We start from the raw sequence: 20,015 nt of genomic DNA on the forward strand, positions 1-20,015 counted from the left end.
ACGGTCTTCGGCTTGCATCTCACCGACACCTGAGTTGATTTAGCGCACCGTTGCCGCACAGCATATCATATCACGCAGTCATGAAACCGTGTCTTGCCTCTGTCTCGTCCCACTGCATGTCAATTGCACGTCAATCCTCCTGTCTCCTTGCTTTACCGCACGCCCATCATGGCGCGGCACCGCTCCACAAGCGCTTGCATCCGTGCTGTCCACAAACGTTCCCATGCGTCCACGGGAAAGTTCCTGTCCTGCATCATGGCATGCACGTTGCATCCTGCATTTGCTGCCACGGCTATCTAATGTGTGGTGGCGGGCTTGACGTGTGCAACGCCAAAACCCCATCCCACGTCAAGGTCGCCAAACCCTACCCCGGGTCTCCTTTCTCCTGCTCACTCGAATCCTCGCACGCGCCAGCCGCCTGCGCACGTACCGCCTCCTCTCCCCCGCCGTGACTGAAGATGCCAAAAGGAGTACGGAGCTCCAGCACCTCCCATCCTTGCGGGTGCTCCCACGCACATGAAGCCTCCTCACTCGATGACCGCTCCCACGGCTCCTCCGAAACCGTGCTGGCGCACTCCCGCTGTGCCCCATCCGACATCGAACTCTCCGCACACCCCGTGATCGCATCACCGTACAGCGGATTGTGCGCGTGCCAAGACACACGCAGTGGCTCGCTGATTGGCTCAATCCCCACTGAGCTGTTGCTCGCCCCCTCATCTTTGCTCGCCGCTGGCTGAGCCCCACCGCTAGCCACACAAGTCGTCAGTGTCAGCCAAAAAGTGCACACCACCTCCTCACGCTCCGTGCCCTCGTCGTCCTCCGTCTGACACGCGATTGATACTGCCGTTGCTGGCGCTGCTGCCTTGGGTCGCCGAGGTGTCACTCGCCGCTGCGGCGCCCACGCCGCGCACTTGATCAGTTTGCGCTGTTTCTCACAGAACTCCGGTGTATGGAGGCCATACAGCCTGCCAAACCGCGCGTTGTGAGGCCCGCCACAGTCGTAGCATGGCCCCAGGCCGTACGGGTGCTGGAGGTATATCCCGCTGGTCCGCCGGTCTGCTTTGCGTCGGCACCACTCTGGGCGTTCCTGCTGTCGTGGCTTCGTCGAGGCTGTCGTGGCTCCGCCGCACAGCGCAGTTCCAAAACTCCCAAATCGCTCACTCTCTCTCTTCTGCTCACATCCCATCCCAACGCTGAAATCCGGCCAGCCATGTAATGGCCCAATTATCGCGGGCATCGCCGCCGACTTCTGACTTCGACACCTGGTTACTTCCTATATCCTGTATGTAACCTTTATTCGTTATCTTTTATCCTTTCCGTAACTCAGGCCCTGTATCCTACGCTAGCAGCTCGAGGTTTCCGCGTCAGCTACGAGCGCGGGGCTCATAACCTGTTGAACTTGAGCAAGGAAAAGCGCTCACCCCGACGTGGGATGGATTAGTTCCTTGCATCATTCTCGAGGTATATGAGTGCTGATCGCTATACTTCAACACTCCCCCTCGAGCAGCACTCCACACACACACTTGGCCTTGACTGCTCACTTGCACTTCAATCGCGCTCGCGATTCTACTAGACAAATCGAGCCAGTCGAAATACACACACAGCGCTCCCCCTGCAGCCGCACTCTGCTCCGGCGCAGTTCTGGGGGTTTGAACACATGACCTCTCGAAATATCGCGCATCGGTATGCGTTATCGGGGCTCATAACCTGTTGAACTTGAGCAAGGAAAAGCGCTCACCCCGACGTGGGATGGATTAGTTCCTTGCATCATTCTCGAGGTATATGAGTGCTGATCGCTATACTTCAACACTCCCCCTCGAGCAGCACTCCACAAACACACTTGGCCTTGACTGCTCACTTGCACTTCAATCGCGCTCGCGATTCTACTAGACAAATCGAGCCAGTCGAAATACACACACAGCGCTCCCCCTGCAGCCGCACTCTGCTCCGGCGCAGTTCTGGGGGTTTGAACACATGACCTCTCGAAATATCGCGCATCGGTATGCGTTATCGGGGCTCATAACCTGTTGAACTTGAGCAAGGAAAAGCGCTCACCCCGACGTGGGATGGATTAGTTCCTTGCATCATTCTCGAGGTATATGAGTGCTGATCGCTATACTTCAACACTCCCCCTCGAGCAGCACTCCACACACACACTTGGCCTTGACTGCTCACTTGCACTTCAATCGCGCTCGCGATTCTACTAGACAAATCGAGCCAGTCGAAATACACACACAGCGCTCCCCCTGCAGCCGCACTCTGCTCCGGCGCAGTTCTGGGGGTTTGAACACATGACCTCTCGAAATATCGCGCATCGGTATGCGTTATCGGGGCTCATAACCTGTTGAACTTGAGCAAGGAAAAGCGCTCACCCCGACGTGGGATGGATTAGTTCCTTGCATCATTCTCGAGGTATATGAGTGCTGATCGCTATACTTCAACACTCCCCCTCGAGCAGCACTCCACACACACACTTGGCCTTGACTGCTCACTTGCACTTCAATCGCGCTCGCGATTCTACAGTGTTTAAAGAAGTAATTTGCTATCTGCTGCGCAGCTGGAGGGTTGGGACGTGGCTGCCAACACGGCCGACTTGAACGGCGGCGGGGTGTACGTGGCGGAGGGCCGCGGCTGCGCCACTTACGCGCAGTGCTACACCGTGCAGTTGGACAACGTCAACATCTCAGGTGAGCGACAGAGCACTGCTGACCCGTGTTGTGCCTGGCATGCGGCCCAGGGAGTAGTTCATACATTGCTATGCGCCTTGCATGCGGCCTGCATTATTGTAGATAGTTTTCCTACCGGGGGCACGTGAGGGTAAGGAGCTGCAGTCTTCACGCCTCCCTGCCTCCTCCATCCTCGTTACCTGCTGCTGGCCATATGGCAGGCAATGCGGCGCTCCGCGGGCGTGGCGGCGGCGTGTTCTGGCGGGATGAGGGCACGTTCGAGGTGCTGAGCTGCCCCGCGGACGAGACACGCGCCGTCAACCTCACAGCCAACCTCACAGCCGAGCTGGTGCTGCGGCGCCGCAAGCCGCCCGCGCAGTGGTACGGCGCATTGTCCCGCCGGACCCAGCTAGAGCTGCTGGCGACGCTGGGGCCGGGCCTGGCGGCGGCGGCGGCGGCGCCGGTGCGGGAGGCGGCGGCGTACACTGCTGGCGGCCAGTTGGCGCCGTACGACCTGGCGGCTGTACGTGGACTGGCGGAGAAGCTGTACAACAGCAACGGCAGTAGCAGCGATAATGGCAGTAGCAGCAGCGGCGACAGTGGCAGCGACGGTAGCACGGATGCGGGTGTGGCCCCGCAGCCGGCGGCGGTGGCGGTGGTGCGGCTGCTGCTGAACGACACCACGTGGCAGGGCCTGCCGGCCTCGCACCTGCCCTGCAGCGGCTGGCAGTTCAACCGTGCCGGCGGCGGGGACGACGTCGCCAGCACGCCCTTCTACGCACTGGTGCGTGTCCTGGCTTACTTGGCAAGTCCCAAACCGGTGTACAGGAGCTACGGTACACGTCCATGCAGGGGGGGCGGCGGCCGGCGGGTCGCGGCGGCGGCTGCGCAGACGGGTCTACTTAATCGCTGGGTCGCTTGGGGAGATGAACCGGCCAAAGTTAGCCCCGAGTGGCCCAACCTGCAACACACAATTCGTCACGCACATGAACAACACCCCGCTGGCCCACCCATCACTTGCCTGCCGACCCGGCTCCCCTGCCTGTGCGTGTGTGCCACTGCTGCGCCACCCGCCTGCCGCCCCCAGGTGCAGCCGCGTGTGGACTTCTACTCCTCCAACACGGAGCTGTCGCTGCCCGTGTTCCTGCACGACTGGCTGGGGCAGAACTGCACCGGCGACCAGGCCGCGCAGCCCTTCTCCGTGACCTACGCCGACTCGCCGCTGGTGCGCGCGCGCGTGTGTGTGTGTGTGTGTGTGTGTGTGTGTGTGTGTGTGTGTGTGTGTGTGTGTGCAGTAGGTTGGCATGCACTGCTGGGTCAGTGCCACAAGGCGACTGCTGCTCAGACGCTGTTCGGGATGCGGAGTGTGCTGGCGTGAGCAGTCCAGCGCCAACACTTGAGGGTTGAGATGGGCGAGTTGAAAATTGTCAATCCAAGGTGGTGATTAGACGAGGAGGACTTATGGTGCTGCATGCATCACACACGCACTGGCTGCTGCGTGCAGGTGTCGGGCACAACCCGCATGTTGGCGTCCAACGGCTCGGCGCACTTCCTGTCCATCAAGCTGCGGGCGCGTGAGGGCCCGCACAACGTGTCATTCTATGCGCGCATGAACGACCCCAACAGACTCGTCAAGGCAGACCAGGTAGGTGCGGGGCGGGTGGCCGCTCCGGCTGGATGTGAAGGTAGCCTGCTGACAGGTGTCGGTGTGAGCGGGCTCGGGTCCATGGGGTTGCTGGTGTTGTAAAGGGGTAGGGTACGGGTGCCCTGAGCTTTCAATGACACATGTCCCGACAAACAAACACCCACACACACGCAAACACACATACACACACACACACGCGCGCGCGCGCACGCACACACACACACACACAGGTCCAGGTGTACGTGCGGCCCTGCAGCATAAATGAGTTCCTCACACCCGGAAACCAGGACGAATGTGAGTCTGGGATGCATGGGGTGGGAGCTTTGGTCTGTGCCTGTGCTGGGCACACTACAGTACGCGCCAAACGTGCCTACCGTACTTTCCGCACGCGCACGTGCGTATGGTGCTTACTTGCTGACAGGCATCAAGTGCAAGGTCGGGTTCTACAACTTCGATGTCAAATCGGTAAGTCATTCATTCAATCGGGGGGTGCGCCAGCCACCTACTGGGCATGCGGGTGCACACAGCCATGTACCACCCACCGCCGCGAAACACTACACCCGCCTCTACACCAACCCGCACCCCTCCCGACCCTGCTCACCAAAGTCCTCATCCTGCCTCTCTCGCTCCCACATGGCCACATGGACTCGAACTCATGTAAATGCTCATGCTCATGCTCGGCCACATGTCGTATACGTAGGAGACGTGTAAGCCCTGCCCCGACAACGCCGAGTGCCGTTACCCGGGCGAGGCCGAGTCCGCGGGCGCCTCCGGTGACGGCGCCGCCACCACCGCCTCCGCCGCCGCCCCTGCCGCCGGGGCTGCTGTCGCAGCAGGCTACCTAGTGCCCGCGGACGGCTACTGGCACAGCAGCTTCTTCAGTGATCAGGTGATGCCTGGGTGATGAGGCTGAGGGGAGCTGGTGGACGCGTTGCGAACGCATACAGAAGTTGGTTGGGGCTGATGGCTTGGTTCTTCTGGATGCCTGGGCTGCGTGGGCTGACGGGCTGCTGCTATGCTACGGCACGGCCCGGTGCGCACAGGGGCCTCCGGAAGAGTGACAGGGACACAGAGTGCAGCAGCAGGTCGGTACTGGGGTGTTGGTGATTCACCAAAGCCGTGTGTCCTGCCTCGCAGATCATCGAGTGCCCCAATCCCGACAGCTGCACGACCGAGGCGCGCTCCAACAACCTGACAGCACTGCAAGTCCAGATCTGGCAGGTAGGTGCACCCCCTCCACCTGCGCTCCCGCCGCGCCCACATCTACTTGCAAAACGACAAATCAAACGGCTGCTGCTGCACCGCACGTGCACGCACATACTACTTCTTAAGCGGCCCATCGCCGTCTCCATGCCTTGCAGTCCACTCGGTTGCTGCAAATGAACGATTCCCTGGTGGAGGCTGAGCTGTTCGGTCAGGCGCTGCTGGCAGACTCGGTGGGCCGCCGCCGCCGCCGGCTGTTGCAGGACGCAGCCGTCAACAGCACCAGCGCCGCAGCCATTGCTGCGGCGGCGTTGCCCCTCTTGTGAGTCGCACTATCTTACAGCATGTGCATGGATTGATGCTCATCCTGAACTGGCTTTCGCCGCACCGCATGAGCGAATCTGTATTCTGTTCGACACTGTACACGCACGTGCGCCCGCTTATTGACGCCTGCTGCACCCCGCACCCCCGCCCCCACCCCCACCCCCACAGGAAGGGCTACATGGGCGCGCAGTGTGCTGAGGGCTACATGGGCGCCCTGTGCGGCGAGTGCGCCCCGGGCTGGGGCTGGATCGACATCGCCACATGCACGGAATGCCCCAGCCAGGTGCGCGTGCGTGTGTACGGACCGCGTGCGTGGCGGTGGTGGTTGCAAACACAAATAAGCTGTGAGCAGGGAGCCCGCCCCGACCCACCGTGGCCCCAACGGCACCCCACGCAATGCCGTACGCGAGCGCAATGCCCGCGCTGCCTGAAGGACACCAGACCTTACTGCATCTCCCACACGACACACATGACGACCCTGCCTCCCCTGCCTTCCCTGCCCATGCCTTTTACTCCCTCTTCCCGCCCTGCAGTCCATCAACGCGCTCTACTATGCGCTCGCCACTCTTCTGACTGTGGCCTCCCTGGCCCTGGCCATCCACGCCAGCCTGAGGGCCCAGACCCACGGCGACAGGCTCGGGCCGTCCGAAGGAGGCGGATCGCGGACTCCCAGCGCTATCGGGCGTTCGGGTGGCAGCGGTTCCAAGGCGCGGCTTGGCACACTTGCGGAGATAATCAGCCGTGTGTCTGCTGGAGCGTCAGTAAGTGCCGCCAGCGGCACAAAAAAGATGCCATCCGCTGCAGCAGCAGCCAACTCGTTTGTTAAGAAGAGTGCAGGATCATGGGTTGGCGGCAGCGGGCCCAATGCAACCGCACCTGGCGCGGCGGCGGTTGCTGCGTCCAGCACAAGCACAGCAGCAGGAGGCAGCGCAGAGGCGGCGGGAGGTAGAGCTGGCACGCTGCCGTCAGTCTATCCGTCTGCCGTAATCCTGGTCGTCACCAACTCAGCAGACGTACCTTCCGGGGCGGAATCAGTGCGACACTCAACAGCGCGCGACGCTGCGCCGGAGGTTGCAGCTGAGCTTGAGCCCGAGCGGCCTGCAGCGCCTCATCAGCACCAGCAGCCAGAAGCGCTGCCGCCGGCGCCTCTCGAGGCCGCAGCATTGTTCGCGGGTCCAGCAGGCTGGAAGGACGCGGCGGACAACAGCACAGCGGCACCGTTGAGACCTGGGGCCGCGGGCGAGGACGTGGAGGGCAGCAGCAGGGGCTGGGCTGGAGAGGGCCCGCGGGGCGAGGCGGAGGAGGCTTCGGCGGAGTCGCGCGCCGAGCTGTCCACGGTAATGCGCATCTTCATCGCCTACCTTCAGGTGTGCGCGTGTGCACATGCGTATGTGTGTGAGAAAATTGCATCCAGGGGGGCTCTATAGACTCAGGCATGTGGGTCAATCCAGTGCTCATGCTTCAGCGGGTGCCTGCATGACGTACGTGGGCCCCCGTGTCCCCGGTGTCCTTGCCCGCCGCCCGCCCTCACCTCCTACCTCGCCACCCGTACCGTCCCACCCACCCAGGTTCTGGGGCTCCTGAACTCCATCAACATTGATGCGCCCCCCGCCGTCAATGTGTACAACGGCCTGTGCGACCAGTCCTCCGGATACCCAGGTGGGTCGTGGCTGGGATGTAATGACGCATGCGGCCTGCCTGAGTTGCCGGCAACTTGACGCCTCGACCCACACGATCGTATCGCCGTACGTAGCCTGATCCGTGCCTTCTTCCACGCAACCTGACCCGTGCCTTATCCAACGAAAGTACGGACGTTGCTTGTCCCGCTGCGCTGGCCGCCCCGGCACGTCAATGTATGGCCACAGGCACGCTTGTGTCTTTGGACTGCTCGCTGCCCGACGACATGAGTGTGAGCAAGGCCACGTTCCGCACGCTGCTGAACGCGCTGGCGCCCTTCTACGCCTACGCCGCCGTCCTGGTCATCCTGGTGGCGGTGGCGCTGGTCAAATACCCCGTCAAAAGGTGCGTGCATGTGTCACCACCACCACCACCACCAGGGGCGAGCAGGCGTGCAGCATGTGCAACATGGTACGCCTGGCTGGGTACAAACACCGCGTGGTCCTTATCACATATGCCCTGTGCGACCTCTCGCACCGCCTTCGCCTTGTCCCCTTGCTTCCAACATGCATGCGCTCACACACACCTCTTCGGGCTTCAATTTGTTGTTTCTTCAACACACCTCTCCGTCCTCGGCCTGCAGGAAGCGGCAGGACAGCCGCAGCGCCAGGCAGGGCCTCCTGGCCTACGTGCTGGGCAGCCTGCAGCGGCAGTGGCTGACCAGCCTGTGCACAGTCATGTTCTTCTTCTACCCCACCGTCGTCACCGCGCTGCTCTCCATTTACGACTGCCAGGGTGTGGACTCGCCGGCAGTGAGCGCCAGCAACCCCCTCGTGGTGAGTCATTAGGATCCCTGGCCTTCTCAACTGCTCGCGGCTCCATGTATGGCACATGCGCAGATAGACGCGCACCACTGCGCCGGCAGCAGGCGATATCAAGGGCGCCGGCGGGGGGAGGGGCGAGACAGAAGCACGTATGGCATGTAGCCACGTGCCCTTTCCATGTCCGGCGTTGCTGTTGTGACACACGCATTTGAAAACCATCTGGCCCCGTCCCACCCACCCCGTCGCCCCGCCCTGTACATACGCAGGCGCACATCGGACTGCTGACGGACAGCGTGTGGAAGCAGGACTTTGGCGCGACCTGCTATGAGGGAGAGCACCTGGCCCTGGCGCTGGGCCTCGGCATTCCCGGGCTGCTGATTGTTGGGCTAGGTGCGTGGCGCTAGCTAGCTTGCAGCGCGCGCGCCCGCGTGCCAGCGCGTTAGCTGGGGTGCAGCATGCATGCAGGAGCTGCAAAAGCTTCTTCCGTGTTCGCAAAACGTGCCGTGGGGCACCTGACCCATGACCCTTGAGAGCGCGGGCCGCTCCCATGCACAGGCTCCTTGCTAGCCTGCTGAGTGCCGGCGGCCTGACGGGGTCCATGTACGTGCGTGTTCGTGTCTGCCGTCTGCCGCCGCCGCATGCAGGCTGGCCCGTCCTGTCCGCGCTCATCCAGGCGCGCAAGCTGCCAGGCATGACCAACGGCATCTTTAAGAGCTTCAACGAGCTGAACGAAATCAACCACGCCGACTACCGACCCAAGTGCGTGCCAGCGGCTTACATTTACTCGTTTAGCAGGGTTGCAAGCAGCAGCAAGCGCGCACCAGATAAGGGCGCCGTTAGTTCACTTGTGATCATCGCATTGATCTCGTTCTCCCGCATCGGTCCTTGCAGCTACCTGTGGTGGGAGAGCGCTGTGCTGGTGCGGCAGCTGGCGCTGTCGCTGGTGGTGGTGTTCATGGCCAGCGGCGTGAGCGTGTACGTGCAGCTGCTGGTGCTCATGCTCATCCTGGTGGTCAACACCGTGAGTGGCGGTGCCGGCGCGCGGCGTGTGTGTGTGTGTGTGTGTGTGTGTGTGTGTGTGTGTGTGTGTGTGTGTGTGTGTGTGTGTGTGTGTGTGTGTGTGTGTGTATCGGGCGGGCACCGCAGGGTGGGCCCCGGGGGTGAAGCGGTCGCGGGGCCTGCATGCAGGGAGGGCACTGCTGCCCCCTCCCGCTTCAGCACCAACCCCATACTCCCTATTTATGTCAACAGCAAGGAAGCTATTGTTCATGGCTGTCATAACTACCAGGCGATCCAAACGATGCTGCGGCCGTACCGCTGCCCGAACGTGGGCACGCTGGCCCTGGCGTCCATGTACATCCTCATCGCCACGGTGTACCTCATGCTGTACCTGCCCGCCACGTGAGTGAGGCTGACAGATAGACCCATGCCCGACAACCCGTACATGCAGTTGAGTGTGCACGGGCAGGAGTAGCGAGGCGGCTTGCGGAACTGCCGCGGGTTCATGACGCTGTTATGATGGCGCCTGGCGGGTCCTTGCTTGCACATGGCAGCTGCTGCTTGCTTACAAACCTTCCACTCATCCATTCCGCCCGCCTGCCCGCATAGGGGCGACGCCGGACGCAACGCCGTGGGCATCATCCTGGTGGTGCTCAACGCCCTGACCGCCGCGGGCTGCCTGTGGTACATCACACTGGTGCGACACCCGGGGGAGTGCACGCTTGTTTGCATTGTTTGCTGTGACATCGATCGCGCCTTGTCCGCCGTGCCTTGCTTGCGACCAGCTACAAATCTGTGATCTGCACACTGCAAGCCGCAGCTAAGAACGTCCATGTGAGGAGCAACCGAAACATGATACGTAATGAGTAATGCACCCGCTCACGTGACGCCCATGCAGGCGTATTGGTGGGGCATGCTGGACGACACGGGCCTGGCCAAGATGGACACGGAGCAGCGGCGCCGCATGACCTACTCCGAGGTGAGCCGGATGCAGGGACGAGCTCAGAGGGCGGCCGCGTGCGGGCCCTGAACAAACCGGGTTGGTCCACCCGGTGATGGTTGCCGTATGTTTTACCCCAATCGTGGTGTGGTAATGAGCGCCTAGCAACGTCCGCCGCCCACAAGGGCTCTGCAACTCAATTCGTAAACGGCCGAGTGCGGCCTGCGACACCGGCACTGACGCAGATTCGAGCACACATCATCGAGCACAAGTCGGACGAGGACGGTAACCAAGCTGGGAAACCGAGCCTAGCAAAGAGGTAAGCAAGCAATGGCACCGTGCTGCCGCACTTGTCGTACTCATGCGTGTGAGGGCTTCATGCCGTATTCATCTCTGCCACCGCCAACTGCACAGCCTATTTGCTTGGGCCGGCCGTTAACGTCTTGACACGGATATGTCGTACGTGCGGCACTGGGCACAGGCTGTCAGACATGGGTGTCGCCGGCTCAGCTAGCGTTCAAGCCGCTGCTGTGTCGATGGTGCACAGCGGGGAGCGCTCTCTTGTGGCGCTGCGGAGCAAGGTGCGCGGGGTCACGCGGCGCGTGGTGGCACCACATGGGTAGTGCGTGATATTTTATGCCGTATTGCATCGTGGTACCTGACTGCACTGCGTGCACAGTATTGACGGTTCCCTCATGCCTGGACCCGCCCTGTCTGCAGATGAGCCGCGGCAAGGAGCCTCCTACGCGCGGGGCCTCCTACGCGCTCTCGACGCCCCTCGCGTCGCCGCGCCCAACAGAGTCCCCGCCTGCCATGGAGGGCAAGGAGAAAGCCTCATTCCGCCGTTGAGGATGAAAGGCAGACACGGCGCACTTGCAAATATTTGGTTAGGATAGTCACATCCGCGTGGCGTTGGACTTGATAATTCTTAATTCCTGATACTGACCCAGTTCTGTGTTCAATAAGCGGCGTTGAGCCCCTGGAGCGTGGTGTATTGCTGTTTGGTTCGTTGCCTGCTGTGCTTGTGCTTGACAGCGGGGCGCGGCTGGACACATGGCGGGCCGTGCATGTACAAACCGACCCCGGCTTTGTCCGAGAGATGAGTGCTTGCGGCCTTGGCGTGGGCGCAGCCCACCTTCACCCTGGGAGGGAAAGCCACCATCTTGTCGTTGAGCGGTTGAGGTGGAGAGCAAAGATTTATCATTCGCTGGAAGGATCCTGAGGGGATAGGTATTTGTTAGCGCTGTCCTGCGGAATGGGTTACGCACGGAGGGCGACAGGTCTTCATTGATTGATGAAGCAGCACCTGAGATAAGGAGCTGTGGGGATATTCACGTGGGATACTCAGTACCTTCATTTGTTGTTCGGGCGCTACGAGTGGCAGTGCAATGTGTTGACGTGTTGTATTAAGCCTCCTGAAACTCCTGTGGTTGGGGGACAGGCCAGCACAAGAGGTTGCCCAACCCTGCTTTGGTGCTGCGCTGGTGTAACGATGTGCCAGATAGCGGAGTTATACCAGAACGGTGATGGCGCATGTCAGGCTGGCGCGGGGTTGGCCCGCCCGCCCCCGGGCGCGAGGAGCAGGATAAAGCGGGGCGCAAGCTAGTGTGCGAATGCTGCCTAAGGCTAAGGCTGAGAAAGATGCCTGAGGCAGTGCGGAATGCCAGACTCCTGAGGAAAAGCCTGCTGGGGTGTCTTGAAACCATCAGAGCACCCTGTTGCCCATGCGTGAACCCCGTTGATTGCAACCAGATACGCCGAATGCAGCCATGCCGAGAAAAGAGGCCCGACTGACTGCTTGATTGGTGTAGCTGTGAGTGGATAGTACACCTGCCCGCCACCAACGCCGCAGTTGCCAATTCCAACCCCCAGGCCACCGCGCGTTACACTCATGACTACTCATGGCAGCGGCCTGCAGCAGCGCTGCGACCTGCAGCTGCGCGGCGGCGGTAATTGCAGCAGCATCAGGCTGCGGTACCTCTGGACCAATAGTGCTGCCGCCTGTTCCGCCGTGCACCTTACTTGCAGTCGCCGCGGCAGTGCGCCTTGCAGGCATTGTGCCAGCACAGCCTGTGGCCGGGCCTTCGGCACCCGATGCAGGTACTACTGCTCCCACGGCCACTGGCTGGCACGGCTGTGGCCGCCGCCTCTGGTGCGTTGCCAGGCTCGGAACTGCAGCGAATCTTCTCCATGAATTACCGCTGTCTGTCTTGCCCGCTGAGGGCGTCACTCAGATGCTGCTCCAGGCGCTCCGCCAGAACCTGCTTCTCGCGAGCTCGCCTGCTTGTGCGCCTGATCTCTGACACTGTCATCACCGCTGGCAGTTTGGGACTGCGATTTCGGTCGCGCGAGGATGCTCGATGGAGCTGGAGCGCCTGCCCGAGGCAGCGGGAGCTCGGCTATGGTGTTAATCAATATAGCAACAGCATCAGGATGCACCGGGAAGGGAGTGAGGAGCAAATGTGACGAGGCTCGGGACCCCCGTACAGTGTGAACTGAATCGATAACTTTTCACTTGGAAAGCAGCGCCAGTGTGCAATATTGTCAGCCGGCGCACAAATTGACTTGAAGAATCATGCTTGCCGTGTAAAATACCGTAGAGCAACGTTTGCGTACAACACTATGTCCTCAGCGAGTCGGCCGCTGCGGTCGTTTGGTACGCGCATCAAGCGAACTCCAGGACCAGAGGATGGAGTCAAGCCGGTGGCGAGCATCATCTCAGTCGGTGGGAATGTCCGCGGTCAATTATCCGGCGAAGCAAGCGGACGACATAGAGTACTGTAGAAGCGAACGACATAGATACTGTATGTACATGGACAAAACCTATGGAGCAGTTCCCAACAAACGAACGCGGGGAACCAAACGGTAAACACAGGTGCACAGCGCACGCTCTGGCGCCCAGCAGCCCCGCGACGGCCCCAGCCGGCCGCTGCCCGCACGCACGTCACTGAACCGCCCCCCCCCACACACACACGCAATGCGCAACGCGCCCCTCCCAAGCCAGCCCCCCCCCACCTCGCCCACCTCGCCCACGCCCATGCACAGACGCGGACGCGGGGTCTGCCCAGCCCAACGCCCCCAACGCCGGCAACGGGGCCGATGACAGCGGCGGCGGCGGCGGTGCCGGTGGCAGTGGCGCGTCGCTGGCGACCACCCGGCTGGGCATCACGCTGCGCGGCCTGAGGCGGCTGCGGGCCACGCTGCGGGAGCGCTTCGGCCTGGCCTTCGACGACATGAGCACCGCGGAGGTCAACGAGAAGGCAAGGCGCGAGCGGAGGGGGGGGGGCGCTACGTGGAGTGGAGAGGCGGAGGGAGGGCTGAAAGGGAGGTGGCAGGGGTAACAAAGTGGGGGAGGACTCCGACACGGCAGGACGCGCGAGCGAGAATCAGAGCAGGAGCAGGAGCTGGTGGGGCGGGGAGGTAGGCCCAGGGAGGCCGAAGTAAGGGCCAAAGGACGTTGGACGACGTCGAGATGACCCTGCTGCTAGCTGCTCCCTGCGCTGCTGAAACCGCCCTCACCCCACCACGCTGCTGCTCGCGCCCACCCTGCTGCCTCCCACGTGCTCTCCATCGGGCGCCGGGCAGTGGGTGAAGCTGGTCACTGCTCAGCGGCGCTGCCGGCTGCTGGAGATGGGGGAGCTGGTGGATGAGGACGACGTAGCCCCGCCCACCTACTTCATCTCACACACCTGTGAGGCCGCTGGGGGGGGGATGTGTGCAAGTACCAGCATAAAACTGGCAAGCGTAAAAGACACAGGCGTGACATACGGATGCGACAATACTTATGGGACGGGGGGTGAAGGGCGGGTTAGAATGGGAGCAGGGATGGAAGCGGGCAGGCAGGTAAGTGAAGGCGAGCAGCGTCAGGGAGTCGTCGTCTTGGCGGTGGGTGCATTACAACTGCAGGTTCAGGTGCAGGTTCAGGTGCAGGTGGGCGGGTGCGCCGGCCGCAGTCCCCACCCGCACTCGCCTCTGGCCTTCCCCCTACTTCTGCCTGCAGGGAAGAACCGCCACTCGCGGCTGCTGGAGCAGGTGCTGGGGTACCTGGCCTCGGCGGCGGAGGGCGTGGCGGTGTGGATTGACATCCTGGCGGTCAACCAACACGAGGACACGCGCGCGCACCGAGCCGACATCGCCGCCTTCGCAGAGTGAGTGAGCGAAGCGCGTGCGTGATGAACGTGCGGTAGGGCTGCGGACCTGAGCCCAGACTCGGATACCCGGACCCCCCCTCGTCCCATACCTCCACACAGAGTTAACCCCCTCCCCTTCCCCTCCACCCCAAAAAAACACACAACACACACACACACACACACAGGGTTGTGCGCGCCTGCAGCGGCGGCACGCTGGTGGTGCTGGACCGCGAGCGCTGCAGCCCCGCCACACGCGCCTGGTGCATCTACGAATGGTGCGTGGCGTGACATGACGCGGCGTGGCGTGAGGAGGCCCGACAGTGTGATGACAGCGTGACAGCGCGGCCGCATCGGTGGCGGTGTGTGCGCGGCAGGTGTAGTTTTTCATCACACCCAATCCACCGAGCTGCTACCTCCCCTTTCTCCCCTTCCTCCCCTTCCTCCCCTCCCCTTCCTCCCCCCCTCCTCCCCATCTAAGGGCGCACACGCTGGCGCTGCACGGCCCCGACGGCCTGCATCTGCACCTGGAGCCGCACGACCGGGCCACCGTGTCCGCAACCATAGACGTGGAGAAGGCGGAGTGGTAAGTGCGCGTACGCGCGCGTGTGTGTATGTGCGTGTGTGTGTATGGGGAGTGGGGAGTGGGGTGGCGTGGGGTGTAAATGCAGGCCCCAACTAAACCTGTAAATCAGTGCAAACGAGCGAGCAGGAGAAGAGCGAGCTAGCAGGTGGAGGGTGCGGGGTCGAGGCGGGGCAGCGGGCTGGGGCCGCTGGGCCAAGGGGGAAGGGACGCACCCACGGTCGCGCCCACCGCCCGGGTCAGGTTGTGTGATGCAAATGCCGCCGCCGCCCGTCGCCCGGTCATCGGACCTGTGTGTCGCCGTGCCTCCGGCCCCCGCACCCCGCTGGCGCCCGCCCTTTCCCCCAATGTGATCGTGCGCTTACACCCTTCCCTCCCCGCCACGCTGTTTTTAGTCTAGCCCGCTCACTTGTTCCCCTCGCCCGCCCCGCTCCGCCCGCGTTTTCCCCTTCCTCCTGCCCCCCCCCCAGCTTCAAGCCCGCTGACAAGACCTTCATCCTGGGTGACGTGCGCCGCATCCACGGCTCCGCACAGCGCTTCAACGCCAAGCTGAAACTGCAGGTGTGTGTGTGTGTGTGTGTGTGTGTGTGTGTGTGTGTGTGTGTGTGTTCGAGTGTTAGGGCTAAGCGGAGGCTGAGAGAGGCGGGTGCGGGCGTGCAGCCGCTGCTTTGTGCACCGTGACGTGGCAGCAACGGACCCGTGATGGTGGTGATGATCTGGTGACGTGGTGCGGGCGCAGATGCACACAGCGGATGGCGTGTGTGTTTGAGAACACACGAGAAAAGGGAAGACGCAGACCACGGATGCGCCACACAGGGCGGGTCACGTCCCTCCCCCCTCTCTCCTATCTTCCCCTCCCCGCTCTCTCCTATCCTCCCCTCCCCTATTGCGTGCGCACACGCACACACGCACACCCCCACCAGTTGCTGCTGGAGCCGCTGAGCTACGAAGCCGACATCCGCAGACTGACGGCGCGGGCCGAGGCGCTGGGCACGCGCTGGCGGTTTGAGGCGGTTGACAGGTGCGTGCCTGCCCCGTGGTCGCCGTGGTCCTGATGGCAGGGGGGAGGCGGGGGATGCGAGAAGGGGACAGCAGGGAAGGGGGTTGGGAACACGCCGGGGTGAACTAGGTGAACAAGCGTACTATGGGTGGGAGCGGGCTTGGAGGCGGTGCAAGGAAAGGGAGTGGGTGGGTGCGCAGGCTGCTCCGCCCACCTACCTTGCCCCCGTCCTCGTCCTTTCCTCCGCCTGTCCTTACCCTCCCGCTCCCCTTGCCTGACGACCACCCCCTCCCTCCGCCCTCCCTCCCTCCCACCCGCGCTCCCACCTCCCCGCCAGGTGGCTGGCCTCCCGCAGCCGCGCGCTGGCGGTGGGCGCGGGCGCGGGCGAGGGCAAGTCCACCATCTCCGCCGCGCTGTGCTCGCCAGCGGGGGGACCCGGCGGGGGCTCCGTGTCCGCGCCATCCACATCCACACCGCCGGGCTCGCCCTCAGCTTCTGGCGGGGCCGGTGGAGGTGGTGGTGGCGGTGGCGGTGGGCGCATCACGGCCTACCATTTCCTCAAGTACAACGACCAGCGGCGATTGGAGCCAGTGGCCATCGTCAAGAGCCTGTCCTTCCAGTTGGCGGAGCGGTGCGTGCGGCGGCCGGTGGCTGGTTCGGGATGGGGGTTGGGATGGCGATTCGGGTTGGGCCTGTGGCACGGCTGGAAGCGCTGCATTGCCGCTGCATAGGGCGGGGGCCCGTGTCATGGTTGGCACACACGGCGTGAGGGGCCAGCGACGGGCTGTGATGGGGGCAATGGGTGGGGTGACAGCGCGACGGAGTGACGGGGTGTAGGGCGTGACGGCGTGACGGCGTGACGGGCTGTGACGGGGCTGTGAACTTGAGCCCACAATAGCCCGAAACCTGTGCAAAGAAAGAGGAGGATAGTGCGACCTATGCTTTAGCAGCGATGGGGCGGAGGCTTTCACGAGAGGATGAGCGTTGGGCTGTGACGGAGGGAAGGGGAGGCCACTGGGCACGTACCTCGCCCCAACTCGCCCTATCTGCGGTTGCTGCCGCTCGCTGTCGCCGCCGTATGTCCCCGCCCCTCCCGCCCCTCCCTGTACATGCAGCTACCCGGCTGTGGCGGCCAAGCTGTTGGCGCTGGACGTGGCCCGAGTGGCAGCGCTGCAGGTGCGGGTGGGGGGGGGGGTGCAGGTGCGGGTGGGGGTGGGGGGTGCTGGGGTGCAGGTGCGGGTGGGGTGCTGGGGTGCAGATGCGAGTGGGGGGTGCGGGTGCGGGTGGGGGGGGGGGGGGTTGCTGGGGTGCAGGTGGTGGTGGGGGCGGCCCTGCAGGTGTGGACATGCGTGCGCTGCATGTTGGGCGGCGCTGCTGCTGCGCTGCTGCAGGTGCATTTGCGTTCGTATGCGTGCGTGGAGGCGGTGGAGCGGGCCGGCACACACCGAGTGACCGCACGTTGCACGCCAGCCGGGGCGAGGCACCTCCGGCACTCGCGGTCTGACGCCGCTGCGCTCCTGTCTGGGTCCTGCTCTCCTCCATCCCGTGTTTGGCCGGCCCCTCCCTCCGTCCCTCCCTGCTCCCACTTGCTCCCTCCCACCCTCCCTCCCTGTCTCCCCCCACGCCCCTCCCTCGCTTGGGCAGGACGTGGGCGAGGCGGTGGACCTGCTGCTGCTGACGCCGCTCAAGACCCTGCCGCCCGCAGACCGCCGCCACAAGGTACGTAGGTGCGGGTGAGGGTGTGGGTGTGGGTGCGGGTGAGGGTGTGGGTGTGGGTGTGGGTGTGGGTGTGGGTGAGGGTGATGAGGGTAGGTGGCTGGGGCGGACCACACGGCACGCACCACAACAGGGCGGGTTGGTAATAAGAGCGCAAACTAAACCAAACCAGGCTAAACTAGCGGAGCACAGGCAGAGGCGTTAGTTACAAGCGGTAATCCTTATGGGAGGGGGCCGAGGCGTCGTGGAGCCGCAGGGTGAGCGGTGCCGGCGGGGGAGGGGCTGGCGGGGTGGGAGGCAGCGTCCGGGAGGCAAACCCCGCCGCGGCAGCCGCCGTACCCCAACTGCCCTACCGAGCATATACTTCACTGTTTGTCACATGTGCACATATCCACAACTGACCTCGTACAACTGTTAAAGCCCGCACACTACACCCCGCACATGCTTGTCCCGCACCCACACCCGCACCGGCACACCCGACCCCACGGCGGCACCCCGCAGGACATTGTGCTGCTGCTGGACGCCCTTGATGAGGCCGACCCGCTGGACCAGCAGCTGGCGGCGCTGGCGGAGACCGGCGGCGGAGGCAGCGACACGGCAGCCGGCAACAGCAGCGGCAGCGGTGACGATGGCGGCGGCGGCGGCGGCGGGCCGCGGCCCTGCCCGCTGGTGTGCGGCAACCGCGCGCTGCAGCTGGTGAGTGCCCACCTGGTGCGGCTGCCGCCCTACGTGCGCTTCGTCTTCACCACACGCCCGGATGCCGCCGGAGGGCAGGTATGTGCATGCGGCTGGCGGCTGTGGGGGTTGGGGTGGAGTGGGGGGGAAGCGGGGGTCGTAATTACCAGCCCAAGGTAAACTGGGTATGGAGTGGGTGAAGGCGGGGAAGGTGGGATGCGGGATCGCGCGCTATGTGGAAGTGACAACGTGGGAGGCGCGTTTTTTAGGAGGGGCATGATGGAATGAACGAAGCATACGGGGCAGATGCAATACATGCCGCAGGAATGGGTAGGCAGGCGTGCGACCGGTTGTGCGTGATGAATCGCTGTCCAAAGCAACCCCGCCCGCCGCGCTGCCCTCTCTTGCTCGCCAACCCAACCTTGGGCCGTGACTACGCGTGCGCGTGGTGCGTGTGCCTGCGTGCTGAGCTGGCACGTGTGTTCCCATGTGTATGTGTGTGCGTGTGTATGTGTGCCTGCGTGCGTAGGTGCTGCCCTGCCTGCGGCGGCTGTTCCCCGACCTCCAACAGCTGCCCCCCGGTGAGCTGCGCGTCACGGACACAGCCGCGCTGCTGGCGGCGGCGGCAGCGCCGCAGGGTGGCGGCGCGGCTCCGCCGGGACGGATCCTGGTGGGGGCGGCGGCAGAGGCCGCGAGGGAAGCGGCCAAGAAGCAGCGCGAGGCGGCGGAGGCGGCGCGGGGCGGGCAGGATCAGGCGCCTCCCAAGGTGGGTCGGCACGCGCAGGCAGGAGGGCAGGGAGAGGAGCAGGCGGCCTGCATCTATCCAGACCCGTGGGCCGGTCCCTTGACGTCATCACCCGCCCCTCTGCCGCCGCCACTGGCGATCCATGACTGTCACTGCCACGTGCTGCATTGGAACGGTTCATCGGAGGATCGCGCGCGACACGTGTGACATGTGATGCTCCTTTCCCCGTTTCCCTGCGCGTGCCCCTGCGACCGTACGGCGCGGTACATCATGCTGTTGTACGGCACGCCACCGCAACGTACGGCGTACGGCGGTACGACACGGCAGGGCGTGATGATCTACTACAGCGTGGCGCCGCTGGTGCGCGGCTCCTCGCCCGCCGCCATTGCGGCCATGGCGGCGCACACGTGCCCGCAGCTGGGCGAGGTGTACGAGCTGTACCGCCTGATTTTCAAGGTAATTGAATGTAAAAGTAATATGGAGAACAATTCAACGAATGCTAATGATGGGGGCGAAAGCAACCAAACCCGCCTGCCCGCTCCCCTGCCCCCCGTCCCCCACTCCACCCTAAAGCCCCGGCCCCCCACCCTCCTCACGCACACACCCGCACCCTCACCCTCGCACGCACCCGCACACCCACCCAGAGCCGCATGGAGCACCTGCAGCGCTCCGACCCGGTCCTGGGCGACGAGGTGTCGGACCTGGTGGCGGTCATAATGGCCGCACAGGTGGGGGGGGGTGGGGGCGTGTGTATGTGCGTGTGTGTGTGTGTGTGTGTGTGTGTGTGTGTGTGTGTGTGTGTGCGCGCGTGTGTTTGGGGGGGGGGGTGCGGCGATCGAGGCGCAGTTCGTGGGTGGTTATATCTGTTGGAAGCTTGTTGAGGGTAGTTGAGGGCGATCGGGGCCGTGTGCTTCCGCCCCGCCGCATCCGCCACCAGCACCACAGCCACGT

The 20,015-nt window shown here is 63.6% G+C and overlaps 2 protein-coding genes across 2 annotated transcripts in view; both read left to right on the forward strand.

The window, feature by feature from the left end:
- The first annotated feature begins 1,547 nt into the window (after nt 1-1,547).
- CHLRE_10g420600v5 (uncharacterized protein) lies at nt 1,548-11,847 on the forward strand. The gene is made up of 24 exons (XM_043066464.1): nt 1,548-2,321; nt 2,558-2,687; nt 2,888-3,450; nt 3,754-3,891; nt 4,171-4,311; nt 4,542-4,605; nt 4,733-4,776; nt 5,012-5,200; nt 5,449-5,532; nt 5,673-5,836; nt 6,007-6,121; nt 6,372-7,205; nt 7,407-7,497; nt 7,704-7,860; nt 8,099-8,291; nt 8,546-8,669; nt 8,924-9,038; nt 9,171-9,300; nt 9,568-9,680; nt 9,888-9,975; nt 10,177-10,257; nt 10,464-10,537; nt 10,700-10,799; nt 10,939-11,847. The coding sequence occupies exons 1-24, from the start codon at nt 2,292-2,294 to the stop codon at nt 11,065-11,067; spliced, it is 3,891 nt and encodes a 1,296-aa protein (XP_042919861.1). The 5' UTR covers nt 1,548-2,291; the 3' UTR covers nt 11,068-11,847.
- A 580-nt stretch (nt 11,848-12,427) lies between these two features.
- CHLRE_10g420650v5 (uncharacterized protein) overlaps nt 12,428-20,015 on the forward strand; it is a 16,858-nt gene continuing 9,270 nt past the window's right edge. The window contains exons 1-15 of the mRNA XM_043066465.1: nt 12,428-12,943; nt 13,264-13,478; nt 13,804-13,909; nt 14,219-14,366; nt 14,534-14,623; nt 14,827-14,931; nt 15,399-15,489; nt 15,852-15,949; nt 16,266-16,559; nt 17,044-17,104; nt 17,573-17,647; nt 18,146-18,418; nt 18,849-19,085; nt 19,392-19,520; nt 19,709-19,792. Of these exons, the coding sequence (XP_042919862.1) occupies nt 12,841-12,943; nt 13,264-13,478; nt 13,804-13,909; nt 14,219-14,366; nt 14,534-14,623; nt 14,827-14,931; nt 15,399-15,489; nt 15,852-15,949; nt 16,266-16,559; nt 17,044-17,104; nt 17,573-17,647; nt 18,146-18,418; nt 18,849-19,085; nt 19,392-19,520; nt 19,709-19,792 (2,109 nt within the window). The 5' untranslated portion in view covers nt 12,428-12,840. The remainder of the gene's footprint in view (nt 12,944-13,263; nt 13,479-13,803; nt 13,910-14,218; nt 14,367-14,533; nt 14,624-14,826; nt 14,932-15,398; nt 15,490-15,851; nt 15,950-16,265; nt 16,560-17,043; nt 17,105-17,572; nt 17,648-18,145; nt 18,419-18,848; nt 19,086-19,391; nt 19,521-19,708; nt 19,793-20,015) is intronic.

This window comes from Chlamydomonas reinhardtii, chromosome 10, assembly GCF_000002595.2.
Source record: "Chlamydomonas reinhardtii strain CC-503 cw92 mt+ chromosome 10, whole genome shotgun sequence".
NCBI lineage: Eukaryota > Viridiplantae > Chlorophyta > Chlorophyceae > Chlamydomonadales > Chlamydomonadaceae > Chlamydomonas > Chlamydomonas reinhardtii.